Genomic DNA, 16,212 nt, shown 5'->3' on the forward strand with positions numbered 1-16,212 from the left:
GGGTGAACCTTTTCAGATTGTGACTCAGCTTTGCTAAAGTCCCCAATTAGAGGTGTCCAGGGTTCTCACACTCTTTGTTTTTTTGCTTTGGACCTTGACTTTAACCGCTCAGTCTCAAGTTTTCACTTGACACCTACACGCCACAAGCACATGGTTAGGGACAGCTTGGTTTAGCCGCTTAGACCAGGATTTTATTCCTTTAGGCCCTCCTATCCACTGATGCTCAAAGCCTTGGGATCCTTTTTATCTGCCCTTGCCTTTTGGTTTTAAGGGTTATTGGCTTTTTCTGCTTGCTTTTTCTTTTTCTTTCTATTATTTTTTTTTTGCCTATTTATTTATTTTTTTTTTATTTTTTTTTTCTGCAAGCTTTGTTCTTTGCTGCTTTTTCTTGCTTCAAGAATCACTTTTATGATTTTTCAGATTATCAAATAACATGTCTCCTAGTCATCATTCTTTCAAGAGCCAACATATTTAACATTCTTAAACAACAACTTCAAAAGACATATGCACTGTTCAAGCATTCATTCAGAAAACAAGAAGCATTGTCACCACATCAATATAATTAAGCTAAGTTCAAGGATAAATTCGAAACTCATGTACTTCTTGTTCTTTTGAATTAAAACATTTTTCATTTAAGAGAGGTGATGGATTCATAGGACATTCATAACTTTAAGACAGAGTTACTAACTACTAATGATCATGTAATGAAGACACAAACACAGATAAGCACATAACATAGAAAACGAAAAACAGAAGAAGTAAGAACAAGGAATGAATCCACCTTAGTAATGGTGGCGTTTCCTTCTTGAGGAACCAATGATGTCCTTGAGTTCTTCTATGTCTCTTCCTTGTCTTTGTTGCTCCTCCTTCATTGCTTTTTAGATCTTCTCTGATTTCGTGAAGGATGATGGAGTGCTCTTGATGTTCCACCCTTAGTTGCTTCCAATAATTGTGTGGAAGAAAATGTATCCCCTGAGGTATCTCAGGGATCTCTTGATTTACAGTTAAATGTTCTACCACTGAGCTATAGACCCTTGATGGAAGCTTTTGTCTTCCCTTTCCTCTTTCTAGAGGTTTCTCTGGCCTTAGGTGCCATCAATGGTTATGGAAAAAACAAAAAAGCTATGCTTTTACCACACCAAACTTAGAATGTTGCTCGTCCTCGAGCAAAAGAAGAAAGAATAGAAGAATAAGTAGAAGATATGGAGGAGATGGATGGGAGTGTGTATTCGGCCATATGGGTGGGATTGGGTGGGAGAGAGATATTGAATTTTTGAAGGTAGTGGGTGTATGGATGTGAGTGGTAAATGGAAAGTAGAAGGGATGATCATGAATGGGAAGAGAGATGATGAGGTAGGTGGGGATCCTGTGGGGTCCACAGATCCTGAGATGATCATGTGGGGTCCACAGATCCTGAGGTGTCAAGGCATTTACATCCCTGCACCAATTTAGGCATGTAAAATGCCCTTGCACACAACTCTGGGCGTTCAGCGCCAGGTTGGTGCCCATTTTGGGCGTTCAACGCCCCTTTGCTGCCATTTCTGGCGTTGAACGCCAGAACCATGCTTGTTCTGGGCGTTCAGCGCCAGGATGCTCCCATTCTGGGCGTTCAGCGCCAGAACTATGCTCTGTTCTGGCGTTTGAACGCCAGACAGATGCTCCTCCAGGGTGTGATTTTTCTTCTGCTGTTTTTGATTCCGTTTTCAATTTTTATATTTATTTTGTGACTCCACATGATCATGAACCTAAGAAAACATGAAAAACAATAAAAATAAGAATTAGATAAAAATTGGGTTGCCTCCCAACAAGCGCTTCTTTAATGTCAATAGCTTGACAGTGGGCTCTCATGGAGCCTCACAGATGTGCAGAGCTTTGTTGAGACTCTCCAACACCAAACTTAGAGTTTGGATATGGGAGTTCAACACCAAACTTAGAGTTTGGTTGTGGCCTCCCAACACCAAACTTAGAGTTTGACTGTGGGGGCTCTGGTTGACTCTGCTTTGAGAGAAGCTTTTTCTGCTTCCTCTCCATGGTTGCAGAGGGAGATCCTTGAGTTTTGAATACAAGGGAGTTCTCATTCCATTGAAGGACTATTTCACCTCTGTCAACATCAATCACAACTCTTGCTGTGGCCAGGAAAGGTCTTCCTAGGATGATGGATTCATCCTCTTCCTTTCCAGTATCCAGGACTATGAAATCAGCAGGGATGTAAAGGCCCTCAACCTTTACTAAAACGTCCTCTACTTGTCCATCAGCCTGTTTTCTAGAGCTGTCTGCCATCTCTAATGAGATTTTAGCAGCTTGCACCCCATAGATTCCCAGTTTCTCTATTACAGAGAGGGGCATGAGGTTTATTCCTGAACCAAAGTCACACAGAGCCTTAAAGATCATGGTGCCTATGGTACAGGGTATTATGAACTTTCCAGGATCCTGTCTCTTCTGAGGCAATGTCAGTTGATCCAGATCACTTAGTTCATTGATGAACAAGGGAGGTTCAACTTCCCAAGTATCAATGCCAAATAATTTGGCATTCAGCTTCATGATTGCACCAAGAAACTTGGCAGTTTGCTTTTCAGTAACATCCTCGTTCTCTTCAGAAGAGGAATATTCATCAGAGCTCATGAAGGGCATAAGGAGGTTCAATGGGATCTCTATGGTCTCTAGATGAGCCTCAGAGTCCTTTGGTTCCTCAGAGGGAAGCTCCTTATTGATCACTGGACGTCCCAGGAGGTCTTCCTCCTTGGGATTCATGTCCTCTCCTTCCCTTACAGGTTCGGCCATGGCGCTTATGTCAATGGCCTTGCACTCTCCTTTTGGGTTCTCTTCTGTATTGCTTGGGAGAGTACTAGGAGGGATTTCAGTGATCCTTTTACTCAGCTGGCCCACTTGTGCTTCCAAATTTCTAATGGAAGATCTTGTTTCATTCATGAAACTCACAGTGGCCTTAGATAGATCAGAGACTAGATTTGCTAAATTAGAAGTATTTTGTTCAGAGTTCTCTGTCTGTTGCTGAGTTGATGATGGAAAAGGCTTGCTATTGCTAAACCTGTTTCTTCCACCATTATTAAAGCCTTGTTGGGGCTTTTGATCCTTCCATGAGAAATTTGGATGATTTCTCCATGTTGAGTTATAGGTGTTTCCATAAGGTTCACCTAAGTAATTTACCTCTACTATTGCAGAGTTCTCAGGATCATAGGCTTCTTCTTCAGAAGATGCCTCTTGAGTACTGTTGGATGCAGCTTGTATTCCATGCAGACTCTGAGAGATCATATTGACTTGCTGAGTCAATATTTTATTCTGAGTCAATATGGCATTCAGAGTATCAACTTCAAGAACTCCCTTCTTCATAGGCGTCCCATTACTCATAGGATTCCTTTCAGAAGTGTACATGAACTGGTTATTAGCAACCATGTCAATGAGTTCTTGAGCTTCTGCAGGCGTTTTCTTTAGGTGAATGGATCCACCTGCAGAAGTGTCCAGTGACATCTTTGATAGCTCAGATAAACCATCATAGAATATATCCAGGATGGTCCATTCTGAAAGCATATCAGAAGGACACTTTTTGGTCAACTGTTTGTATCTTTCCCAAGCTTCATAGAGGGATTCACCTTCTTTCTGTCTGAAGGTTTGAACATCAGCTCTAAGCTTGTTCAGCTTTTGAGGAGGAAAGTACTTGGCTAAGAAAGCCGTGACCAGCTTATCCCAAGAGTTCAGGCTGTCTTTGGGTTGAGAATCCAACCATAATCTAGCTCTGTCTCTTACAGCAAAAGGGAAAAGCATGAGCCTGTAGACTTCAGGATCTACTCCATTAGTCTTAACAGTATCACATATCTGCAAGAATTCAGTTAAGAACTGAAAAGGATCTTCAGATGGAAGTCCATGAAACTTGCAGTTCTGCTGCATCAGAGAAACTAACTGAGGTTTCAGCTCAAAGTTGTTTGCTCCAATGGCAGGAATGGAGATGCTTCTTCCATGTAAATTGGAATTAGGTGCAGTGAAGTCACCAAGCATTCTCCTTATATTATTATTATTTTCGGCTGCCATCTCCTTTTCCTGTTCGAAAATTTCTGAAAGGTTATCTCTGGGTTGTTGTATTTTAGCTTCTCTTAATTTTTTTCTTCAGAGTCCTTTCAGGTTCTGGATCTGCTTCAACAAGAATGTTCTTATCCTTGCTCCTGTTCATATGACAAAGAAGAAGGCACAGAAAAATAATAATAATAATGGAGATCCTTTATACCACAGTATAGGGATTCCTGTGTGAGTGGAAGAAGAGTGGGAGACAAAGAATGTAATATAATGGAAGAAACACATCTGTGAGGATGGAAGAGAGGTGAGATGAGATGTTAGGAGATGAATAAATAAATAGAATAAGATGAGAGAGAAGGAGGAAATTTTCGAAAATTATTTTTGAAAAGGAGTTAGTGATTTTTGAAAATAGTTTTTGAAAAATGTTAGTATTTTTTTCGAAAAATTTTTTTTAAAATTTAAAAATAAAAATAATTAGTTAATAAAAAAGATATTTTTGAAAAAGAGGGGAGATATTTTCGAAAATTAGAGAGAGAGAGTTAGTTAGGTGGTTTTGAAAAAGTTAAGAAACAAGCAAAAAGTTAGTTAGTTAGTTGAAACAAATTTTTGAAAAGATAAGAGGTTAGGAGGTTAGGAAAGATATTTTGAAAAGATATTTTTGAAAAAGATAAGATAAGAAGATATTTTTGAAAAGATATGATTGAAATTAGTTTTGAAAAAGATTTGATTTTTAAAATCACAATTAATGACTTGATTCATAAGAAATCACAAGATATGATTCTTAGAACTCAAAGTTTGAATCTTTCTTAACAAGCAAGTAACAAACTTCAAATTTTTGAATCAAAACATTAATTGATTATGTTATTTTCGAAAATTTGTTATAAAAATAAGAAAAAGATTTTTGAAAAATATTTTTGGAATTTTCGAAAATAATTAAGAATTTTGAAAAAGATTTGATTTTTGAAAAAGATTTTGAAAAAGATAAGATTTTCAAATTGAAAATTTGATTTGACTCATGAAAAATAATTTGATTTTAAAAATTTTTGAAAAAGTCAATCCAAATTTTCGAATTTGATGAGAGAAAAAAAAGGAAAGATATTTTTTTGATTTTTAAAATTTTTATGAAAAACATGAAAATTATGCAATGCATGAAATTTTTAGATCAAAACAATGAATGCATGCATGAATGATATGAATGTCAAGATGAACACCAAGAACACTATGAATGTCAAGATGAACATCAAGAACATAATTTTGAAAAATTTTTAATGCAAAGAAAACATGCAAGACACCAAACTTAGAATTCTTTAATGCTTACGCACGAAGAATTCAAGAATGCATATGATAAACATGAAAAGACACAAAACAAAAAATCATCAAGATCAAACAAGAAGACTTACCAAGAACAACTTGAAGATCATGAAGAACACTATGAATGCATGAATTTTCGAAAAATGCAAGATGCACATGCAATTGACACCAAACTTATTATATGACTCAAGACTCAAACAAGAAACAGAAAAATATTTTTGATTTTTTTTTATTTTCTAATTTTTTTTTTTGGATTTTTTCGAAAATTATATGAAAAAGGAAAATAAGGATTCCAAAATTTTTAATATGAATTCCAGGAATCTTGCCATGTTAGTCTAAAGCTTCAGTCCAGGAATTAGACATGGCTCACTAGCCAGCCAAGCTTTCAAAGAAAGCTCCAGTCCAAAACACTAGACATGGCCAATGGCCAGCCAAGCTTCAGCAGGTAGATCAGGAACAGTAGCAGGTGGATTAGCTCCAACTAGCTTGCTCTTGATAACAAATTGCAAGCCTCAGTCCAAAAGAATTTAGACATGGCTTTACAGCCAGCCAGGCTGCAACATATAATTACATGGGCTGGAGTGATTAGTTGAATACCAATCCCAAAGTAGTTTGGGTATGGCTTTACAGCCAGATATGATTCAGCATATTCCATGAAACACTAGAATTCATTCTTAAAAATTTTGAAGCCATAGAATAATTTATTTTTGAAAACATTTTTATTTTTATTTTTTGAAAATAGATGAGAAAATTTTAGAAATTTTTTTTGAAAAAATTTTGAAAATAAAACAAAAAGAAAATTACCTAATCTGAACAACAAGATGAGCCGTCAGTTGTCCAAACTCAAACAATCCCCGGCAACGGCGCCAAAAACTTGGTGTTGTTGCCGGATCAAACTTGGCACTGATGTTACCAGACCAAAAGCTTGCCGAAAACTCAAACAATCCCCGGCAACGGCGCCAAAAACTTGGTGCACGAAATTGTGATCTCCAGGTTCGAACAAATCCTGGTAATGGCTCCAAAGCTTGGTGCTCTGATCTTAATTCATGATTGTCACAACTTCGATACAACTAACCAGCAAGTGCACTGGGTCGTCCAAGTAATACCTTACGTGAGTAAGGGTCGAATCCCACGGAGATTGTTGGTATGAAGCAAGCTATGGTCACCTTGCAAATCTCAGTCAGGCGGATTTAAACATGATACTTTATTAGATCAAAATAAACAAAAAAAGGGATAGAGATACTTATGTAGATTCATTGGCAGGAATTTCAGATAAGAGAATGGAGATGCTTTTCGTTCCTCTGAACCTCTGCTTTCCTGCTATCTTCATCCAATCAGTCTTACTCCTTTCCATGGCTGGCTTTATGTGATACATCACCACTGTCAATGGCTACTTTCGGTCATCTCTCGGGAAAATGATCCAATGCCCTGTCACGGCACGGCTAATCGTCTGGAGGCATCACCCTTGCCAATGGCTTCATCTTATCCTCTCAGTGAATAATATGCTCACGCACCCTGTCACGGCACGGCTATTCATCTGTCGGTTCTCGATCATGCTGGAATAGGATTTACTATCCTTTTGCGTATGTCGGTTCTCGAATGGATATCTTAGAAGCAAAATAAGATGAATTGAATAGAAAACAGTAGTACTTTGCATTAATCTTTGAGGAACAGCAGAGCTCCACACCTTAATCTATGAAGTGTAGAAACTCTACCGTTAAAAATACATAAGTGAAGGTCCAGGCATGGCCGAGATGGCCAGCCCCCTAAAACATGATCAAAGGATCATAAGGTAATCCAAAGATGATCCTAAGATCCTAAGATGATCAAAAGATGTCAAATACAATAGTAAGAGGTCCTATTTATAATAAACTAGCTACTAGGGTTTACATGAGTAAGTAATTGATGCATAAATCCACTTCCGGGGCCCACTTGGTGTGTGTTTGGGCTGAGCTTAAGTGTTCCACGTGCAGAGGCCATTTGTGGAGTTGAACGCCAGTTTCTGTGCCAGTTTGGGCGTTCAACTCTGGTTTTGGATCCTTTTCTGGCGCTGGACGCCAGATTTGGGCAGAAGGCTGGCATTGAACGCCAGTTTACGTCGTCAATTCTTGGCCAAAGTATAGACTATTATATATTGCTGGAAAGCCCTGGATGTCTACTTTCCAACGCAATTGGAAGCGCGCCATTTTGAGTTCTGTAGCTCCAGAAAATCCACTTTGAGTGCAGGGAGGTCAGAATCCAACAGCATCAGCAGTCCTTTTTCAACCTCTGAATCTGATTTCTGCTCAAGTCCCTCAATTTCAGCCAGAAAATACCTGAAATCACAGAAAAACACACAAACTCATAGTAAAGTCCAGAAATGTGAATTTAACATAAAAACTAATGAAAACATCCCTAAAAGTAACTAGATCCTACTAAAAACATACTAAAAACAATGTCAAAAAGTGTATAAATTATCCGCTCATCAGTACTCCCCAATAGAAAAGTTGTGTTTGTCTTTATATTATGCTTGTATGAAATTAAAATGCTATATGGTGGCTAAATCGGTGAAGGTTATAGCACAAACTGATCTCATCAAGTATATGTTGAGTTTTTCGATGTTACGGGGGCGTTTAGGAAAATGGATGCTGGCTTTGACAGAATTTGATTTACAGTATGTCCCGGCCAAGGCTGTAAAAGGTCAGGTCATTACAGATTTTCTTGTTGACAATTCAAACCATCTGAATGACCAGTGGGCAAATATAATCGATATTGAAGTCGATTATTGGAAGTTATATTTTGATGGATCGAATCACAAAGATGGTGCTGGAGTAGGAATTCTTATTGTTTCACCAGAAGGAATTCCATCGGAATTTTTATTTGAGTTAAAATATCCTTGCTCGAATAATATGGCAGAGTATGAAGCTTTAATTTTGGGCCTCCAAATATTGATCGATAAAGGGGCTCTAGAAGTTCAAATCCTAGGGGATTCTCAGTTAGTCCTAAAGTAGTTATCGAAAGAATTTAAATGCAATAATGAGAAGTTACAGAAATATTTAGCAACGGCTTGGGAATTGTTAACTTCTTTTCGAAAAGTTTCTTTGGTTCACATCCCAAGGATTCACAATGAAATTGCTAATAAATTAGCCCAAATTACTTCGAGATATAGAATCGGTCCAGAAACTCTAAAAAAGTTGGCTAGTATCCATCAAATATTAGTGCCTGCGGATGAAAGGGAAGCTTTATGTATAGGCAAATGGGAAGATGATGATTGAAGAAAGCCTATTATTGAGTATTTAAAGAATCCCAGCATCCCAGTCGAAAGAAAAATAAAATTGCAGGAGATAAATTTTGTCATAATGGCTGATGAGTTGTATAAGAAGGGGATCGATGGAAGTTTGTCGAGATGTTTAAGCCAGGATGATAAAGATATTGCTTTAGGTGAAGTTCATAAAGGGATATGTGGTGCCCATCAAGCGGGAAAGAAGATGAAATGGATGTTATATCGCAACCACGTGTATTGCCCATCCATGATAAAAAAAATTGCATCGATTATGCAAAGGCATGTCAGGAATGTCAAAAACATGGTTTGATACAACAGATCCCAGTATCTGAGTTGCATTCGATAATAAAATCATGGCCTTTAGAGGTTGGGCTTTGGATCTGATTGGATTGATTCATCCTCCTTCATCGAAACAACATAAGTTTATTTTGGTTGTAATTGATTATTTTACAAAATGGGTGGAAGTGGTTCCTTTAATAGAAGTTGGTTAAAATGAAATAATAGACTTCATCGAGGAACATATAATCCATCGATTTGGAATTCCTCAAACATTGAGTACTAATCAAGGGACTATGTTTACTGGTCAGCGAATTAAATATTTTGCAACCTCGAGGAATATTAATATGGTTACTTCAACTCCTTATTATGCACAGGCTAATGGGCAAGTGGAGGAAGCAAATAAAATCCTGATAAGTCTGATAAAAAAGCATATCGGGAATAGACCTCGAACGTGGCATGAAACTTTAAGCCAAGTATTATGGGCATATCGAAATTCACCAAGGGGGTCAACAGGTACTTTGCCTTCTAAATTGGTTTATGGCCATGATGCGGTGCTACCACTAGAAATTAATTTGAATACTTTGAGAGTATCGAAACAGAATGACTTGCTAGTCGATGATTACTGGAATGCAATGTTTGATGAGTTGAATGAATTAGATTCAGAGCGAATCCTGGCACTTGATAATATAATTCGACAAAAAGAAAGTGTTGCTCGAAGTTATAATCGTCGAATAAGAGAAAAGTGTTTCAGTATAGGTGAGTCGGTTTTAAAAGTTATTTTGCCAATGGAAAACAAATCGAGATTTCTTGGCAAATGGTCCTATACTTGGGAGGGTCCTTTCCAAGTGATAGGATTATATTCAGGAAATGCATATCGGATCAAAGATATCGAATCGGGAAATGTAATTGACTCGATTAATGGAAAATACTTAAAGCAATATTATTGTTTGCTAAATTAAAGTCAAGGTGCATAAGTTCGAAAGAAAGTGAAATTATTACAAATACTGAAATTTAAGAAGAAGTATGAGGCGCCAGGAGTTTTGCCAAGTCTGAGCGTAGCTTTGCCCTTTCGCTGTCCAGAACTGAAAGTACCTCAGCATGCTTGAACTTTTCATATTGGACCTTGTCAAGTTTTTTCCCACATTCTTCTTGTTTGGTCTCAATAGAAACAATTTCTTGAATAAGTTGTTGTTGTTCTTGCTGGGCAGTGGTCAGAGGTATGGCTATATCGGCTCTTCTCTTGCGTATTTTGGCAAGTTTTTCATTAATCTGGGCCAATTCATCTTCGAGTTTTATCTCTTCATTGTCATAATAAGCTTGAACAGAAATAGCCTGAGAGATCCTTGAATCGAATTCTGCTCGAGAAGCTTTGATTGGTTGAAAGGGTTGCAGTGTAGCCTTCTACTTCAGTTTTGATCTTAGCTTCCTCGTTTTTGATTTCTTAAAGCTTGTTTTGGAAAGCTACACTGTTGTTAGCAAGTTGTTTGAATTGATGGACTATGGCAGAATGTGGGGTAGGAGCCGGAAGTTCAAAAGCAGAGTTCAAAAGATCAGACAAAAGCTGGTTAAGAATTGCATCATTGATCCATGCAGCAGGTGGATGGTCCAAGAGTTTAAGAAGCGATCGGAGTTGTTCTCGAGCATCGACATTCAGTTCGAATGAAGGACCAGATGCAGGAGGACCAAGAAGTATAGGGGCATGAATAGACACTTCGTCTTCTTGGATAGCTTGATTTAAGATGGAGACCAGGTTAGCCAAAGTGGCACTTGTAGGTTCAGAAGAAACACCCAAACCTCTAGATCCTTGACCAAGGGGAGTTTGAAATTCAGCATGTTGAAGAGGACTAGAGGTTCTTTGAGGAGAAGGGAAAGTCTCTAAAACTTTTGATGCAGAATCTGAGTCAGGACCAGTCGTCTCAGCAACTCGAGATGGGGATTCAGAATCAAGGGCCACTTGATATTCAGACGAAGGTGCAGCCTGGATGATTGGAGAGGTATGTCCAGTGCTTAGAGTTCGTGTTGGTGAGTGTTAGGTTTGCTCTGTTGTTAGATCAACCACTTGTGTCCCAGTAGGAAGTGGAAAAGCAACTTGTAGTGGCTGAACGGACTCTGTGGCTTGGATTAAATCATGAGATGTGCTATGTCTCTGGTCATGTTGTTGTTGTTGAAGCGGTTGATCAAGTGCCAGGGGTGAGGTGATTGATTGAGCAGCAGTAGTGGGCTGATATACAAAGTACACGGTTATAAGTTAAGATTTATTCTAACTTAATCGAAGTATATGTAGAATTGACATGACGTTACCAGAATAATTCTTGGCCTTCGAATTAATTAAAGACTCGAATTTGAATCAGTTGTATCTTCTGATTGTGAGGAAGCAGTAAGGATGTTACGAATAGACTGCTCACTTCCATCAGAGGTCTCACTCGATGGTTGCAACTGTAACTGATGAAAAGATCAAAATCAAGAGGTGTTGAGTAAATGTGATTTTTTTTTAAATATTTCAGTTCAAGGTGCATGAATATTACTAGAAAAGTTACCCTTCTGGAAGTCCCGGCGGGATTCCTTCGACTCTTTTGTTGCGGTTGGCGTGAGGAGGCTGTGGTGTCAGCTTTTTTTTTTGAGATTTTTTGGGAGAGCCTTCAGCAGCAGGAGTTGTTCGAATAGCAGAACGCTGGATTTCCTCTAAGGTACGACTGTACCTGGAATAGTAAGCAGTCCACCATTCGAAACAAGATTTGGTGATATATGAACTGCGATCATAAACGAGGAAATTGAAACGCTCTCTCTGTTGTTGATTTTTCAAGAGGCAAAAATCAAGTTCACTTTGAGAAGTCAGGGTGATGTGGCAGATGGTTTTTTGTTTCGAGGAAGTGGAGTTGGAATGGCTCGTGAGAAACCCAATAGTCTGGTTGTGAAATGAGGGGCGTATAGGGTCACTTTGAACTTTTCCTTTTTGTGTTGGGATAGCCCTGTAGGAATTACTTGAACAGCCAGTAAATTCGCCCAACTCCGATAGCCAGTTCACTTTCCTCAGTGTCATTTGGAAAGAGTAAACGCTCAAGCTATGCAGGACCACAATTTCGACGCATAAAAGGAGTAAAATTGAGGTTTTCATTGTAAAAATATTTACAGGAATGGAAGAGAGAAAAAACAGCCCAAATTGGTCTTTGTCCGATTGTATATCTGGAAAATTTGGCTTATAATCAGCCAATCGAAAGCCTTCGATGTGTTGTTTATCGGTAGCACCACCTCCAGGCTTTGTCATATATTTTTTGAAAATGGCATTAAGCCATAGTTGGAGAAGCTAGAGAGGGCCACCTGTACTGATCAAATAATTGTCTCGAAGACAATTTACAAATTGACCAAGCTCTTCAAAAACATGCCCTAGAAAAAGCTTGACCAGATTAAAATTATTTCCTTCGTGAAGCAGAGCAGCTAGAGGAAGAAAAAACTTCGACATTTGGACACTTTGGGAACAGAAGACGATTGCATTCAGCCAATAAAACAGAAAGGCTACATGCTCATCATCTGTAACTGCAGTGCCCTCTGCACCCATGTGATGAGCAATAAAATCACTATATGAAGTGTTGGAGGCAATGTTGTATTGGTGTTTGGGTTGCATGTCAGAAGTGAAGTCTGGAAGACTTATCGGGAGCCCTATAATAGCAGCTACATCCAAAAGAGACATACCAATCATTCCACAAGGAAGGTGGAAATTGTTGGTAGTCCTATTCCAGAAGAAGGTTACGGCCCTAATCATCCAGGGGAGAGTTGAAGGTGAGAAATGGGAGAGTCTTAAAAGATCCTGAATTCCCAAAGCTCGCCAAACAACGCTCTTTGTAGGAGCAAGGCACTGGTGCCAGGCTGTAAAGTCGGCCCCCCGAGGGTTAATCTTTGGATTGTTTCTGAAACGTTTTTGATTGATGAAGAAAGAGATGTCGAGGGCTTGATTGATCAACAAATCTTCCCCCTGAGCACTAGGGAAGAAAGGTAGTTTCTTGTTCGCCCTTTCCAGGGTTTCGATAAGCCCAATGAAACAATGAGCACCTCCTCCTACTGTGAATGGAATTAGAATTCTGGTATCATTGATTTGAATTTGTGGATCGTCAATGATGAAAATGACTTCATCATTGACTTGATTCAACACATGGAGGGCTGGTGGAGCTGGTCGTGCCACCATGGGACCTTTGCCTTTGTCTTGGGTAGCAGCATGAGATGAAAAAGCAGCCATTGCAGAGCAGATAGGAATGAAGATTGGAGAATAGAGGTTGTGTAAGAAAAATGGATGCAAGAGAAATTGAGAGGATAAGGGTTCGAGAAAGTCTGACAAACGTGTGAGTGTCAAATTTAAAGGAAGTTTTACTGTGGCCGTTATCGTAGAGGGAGTTCAAAGAGAAAAGATGTAACTTTGCGAAGAAGGCGAAGTGGTAGAGAGAGAAAGCGCAAGTCACGGGAGACGTGTCAAACGGGTCAATATTAATGGGAAATTAAATGGTAATTATTATTGATTTAAGAGATTGAAATTTGAATTTAGATTAAGTGTTTCATCTTCCAATAATGCTATCAAGGACAAACACATTAATCCAAGGGGGCAATTTGTTAGTCGAAAAATATTTTCGACTAAGGTAAGTTAATTTGAAGTAGTAACGAGGTCAATTGAGATGGAAGCAAATGTCGAAAAGATGCACGTACAGGCATTAGCGGGGAGTTACTCGACACAGACTCAATTTCGGACACCTTATTAAATCGAACGGGCCTAGTCGAACAGGTATTTGAATGAGAAATCGAATAGTGGATTGAGCGGTTACATAAGTGGAGAAGTTGAAGGTTTTCATCAAGTGAGAAATTTATGAGTAACGCTTATTGGCAAAAGAGCAGGAACGGTTACTTGGGAGTGCGCATACAAGTTAGTGCTATGTAATTAATAATCGGTTACAGAAATAGACTATATTACTAGAAAGTTTTAGGGAATAAGGGTTGGAACTTTGACTCAGAAATTACTCATGCACACTCACATCCCCAAAGACTTTCTGAGTCTACTTCGAGTTAATTATCTGTAGGATTCCTTCCATGCTTTTATCTTTTCAATTTATCTTTCTGTAAACTTTATTTTTCAAGTGAATTTATGTTTCAAGCAATGATTTAAATTTCGAATGCAATTTACGTTTCAATATCTTTAATTTTCATGTCAAAGTCTTTTGATCTAGTCGAAAGCACCTTTACTGCTTTCTTTAAATTTTAACGCAACATTTTTCGATTTCAACCAATTTCCTTTTCAAATTCGTTGTTTTTAACTTCTTTTGTTCTTTTACAAATTTTAATTTACTTTTTATTTCATTATTCGTCTAATCGAAGCCTTTTTGATGCACTTATAGAAAACTAGTACCTGCAAAGAGGAGTAGGTTTCGCTCCCAGACTATTAGATATCGAACAACCATCGATTTGCTAAAAATTGACAAAACAATAAGCATCATCATCATCATCATCATCATCATCATCATCATCATCATCATCATCATCATCATCATCATCATCATCATCATCATCATCATCATCATCATCATCATCATCATCATCATCATCATCATCATCATCATCATCATCATCATCATTGCATAATATGCATATATTATTATTTTGTTTTAAGTGGTGCATGATTGTTATTTAGAAAAAATTTTAGAATAAGTAATTTTTAGTATTTTTAGTTATTACTTAGTGAGTATAAATATTAAATTATCTTTAACAAATAAATTTTATTAATTTATGTATGTAAATTCTAAAAAATATAAATGTAAACTGTATTAATTTTGTGTGCAAAATTTTAGTAAATATGTAACACCCTCACTATCAGAATGTCACGCTTCCGGCTGCGCTACTCTGATAGTAAGAACTATTACAACGATTTCATATACTTAATAATAAAATAGGAGCCTTTGACCCGAAATCGTATCACTGTTTTTTTTTTTTTTTATAAACCGGAAAAAGAATACTTTTTAAATAAAACAAAACAAGCATATACATATACAAAACTTCTTATCCCTCTTACATAATATAATATTGATGGCGAGGGGTAAATAAATAAAAACTAAACAGCATTATTGACTAATTGAAACGCAATACAACCCCTCGTGAGCTTTTTCATCTGTCTCCTGAAAAGATAAAGCTGTAGGGGGTGAGAACCTAACCACACGGTCTCACCACAAAGTTTCAGAATTGTTATAATAAGATATTTAAAGAGAAATCTATTTTTAAGCTCAGTGATTATTGTTCGTCCTTTGAATCTTTTAAAAACCAACAACTAGTCATCCAAAAACCCTTTCATTAAAAAAAATTAATACTTAAAAGAATATCCAGAAATCCAAAATCTTTCTTTTCTTATAAGAAAATCTTAATCAGAAACCAACCACGCAATCAATCAACACAACCATCAAATCAACACCAAAGCTCATTCTCAAAAATAGCACACCAAGATAAACACAGGCAAAACAGACAAGGAAAGCATAGGTTTAGGTAGCAGTTACAGCAATTAGTTCAGGTAGCAGTTAATAGCAGTTTAACAATTAGGCAAACCAAAACAAATTCAAACCCAAACAAAGCATACAAATGCAAATGATGCATGCTTGTCCTATGGCTAATGAGCTCATCTATCGGTTATACAGCCAACCCAACAAGTCTGGTTTGCTAAACCTTTGGACTGTCCCCCGACGCGCATCCCCATGAGTCTATGCATAGATTTTTCTCATATATATATCAAATCGCTCAATGGGGGTACCATTCCCGTAAATTTATAAGTGTCAAGTCACCCTTACGTCGCAGGGTCAACAGAGTATCAAGTCTCAACCTGGAGCAAGTGGTGGCAAGCCACTGCGTCTATCCAGGAAAACTCGTGTCTCAGATAATTCAAATAAATAAGCCATATGAATATTTCAATCATAATTCATCAATATCCGTATCATCCTCAATATCATCATTGTTCATCAATTTATATCTCATTTCCAAATTCATTCAGCAATCATACTTTAACCAATCCTCATCATCCTTCACTCAAATTCAATCATCGACATCCATCCTCCCATTTCGTTCATCAACAACCCCAACTCAAAACATAATTCATTCTTTTCTAAATAAATCAAATTTAAAACTTATAATCTTTAAAACTAAATCTTTTTAAATAATTACTTCAAACGAAGCTTCCAATTTTTATAAAATTTCAGCAGCATCTCCTCTAAAACTCGGACTCTGCCACCCTTTTCGGATCCCATCTAAACATTTCTCAAACCTTTCTCAACCATTTTCAAGTCTCAATCATTTTCCAAAATTCATCCAGTTCTAAT

The 16,212-nt window shown here is 37.6% G+C and overlaps 1 protein-coding gene and 1 non-coding gene across 2 annotated transcripts; both read left to right on the forward strand.

The window, feature by feature from the left end:
- Nucleotides 1-3,540: 3,540 nt before the first annotated feature.
- Nucleotides 3,541-3,648, forward strand: LOC148579325 (small nucleolar RNA R71). Its single transcript, XR_015899657.1, has one exon. It is a non-coding gene; the product is annotated as a small nucleolar RNA R71 (small nucleolar RNA).
- Nucleotides 3,649-8,675: 5,027 nt separating this feature from the next.
- LOC107620276 (uncharacterized) lies at nucleotides 8,676-9,837 on the forward strand. Its single transcript, XM_016322462.1, has 2 exons — nucleotides 8,676-8,903; nucleotides 9,253-9,837. Exons 1-2 carry the CDS (start codon nucleotides 8,676-8,678, stop codon nucleotides 9,835-9,837), a joined length of 813 nt encoding a protein of 270 aa, XP_016177948.1.
- Nucleotides 9,838-16,212: the final 6,375 nt, after the last annotated feature.

Source organism: Arachis ipaensis, chromosome B10 (assembly GCF_059453495.1).
Source record: "Arachis ipaensis isolate K30076 ecotype BB chromosome B10, ASM5945349v1, whole genome shotgun sequence".
Taxonomy (NCBI): Eukaryota; Viridiplantae; Streptophyta; class Magnoliopsida; order Fabales; family Fabaceae; genus Arachis; species Arachis ipaensis.

Coding starts and splice junctions, on each gene's coding strand:
- LOC107620276 (XM_016322462.1), top strand. CDS start 8,676: ATGGCTGATGAGTTGTATAAGAAGGGGATCGATGGAAGTTTGTCGAGA. Junction 8,904..9,252: donor TCAGGAATGTCAAAAACATG/GTTTGATACAAC, acceptor TATTATGCACAG/GCTAATGGGCAAGTGGAGGA.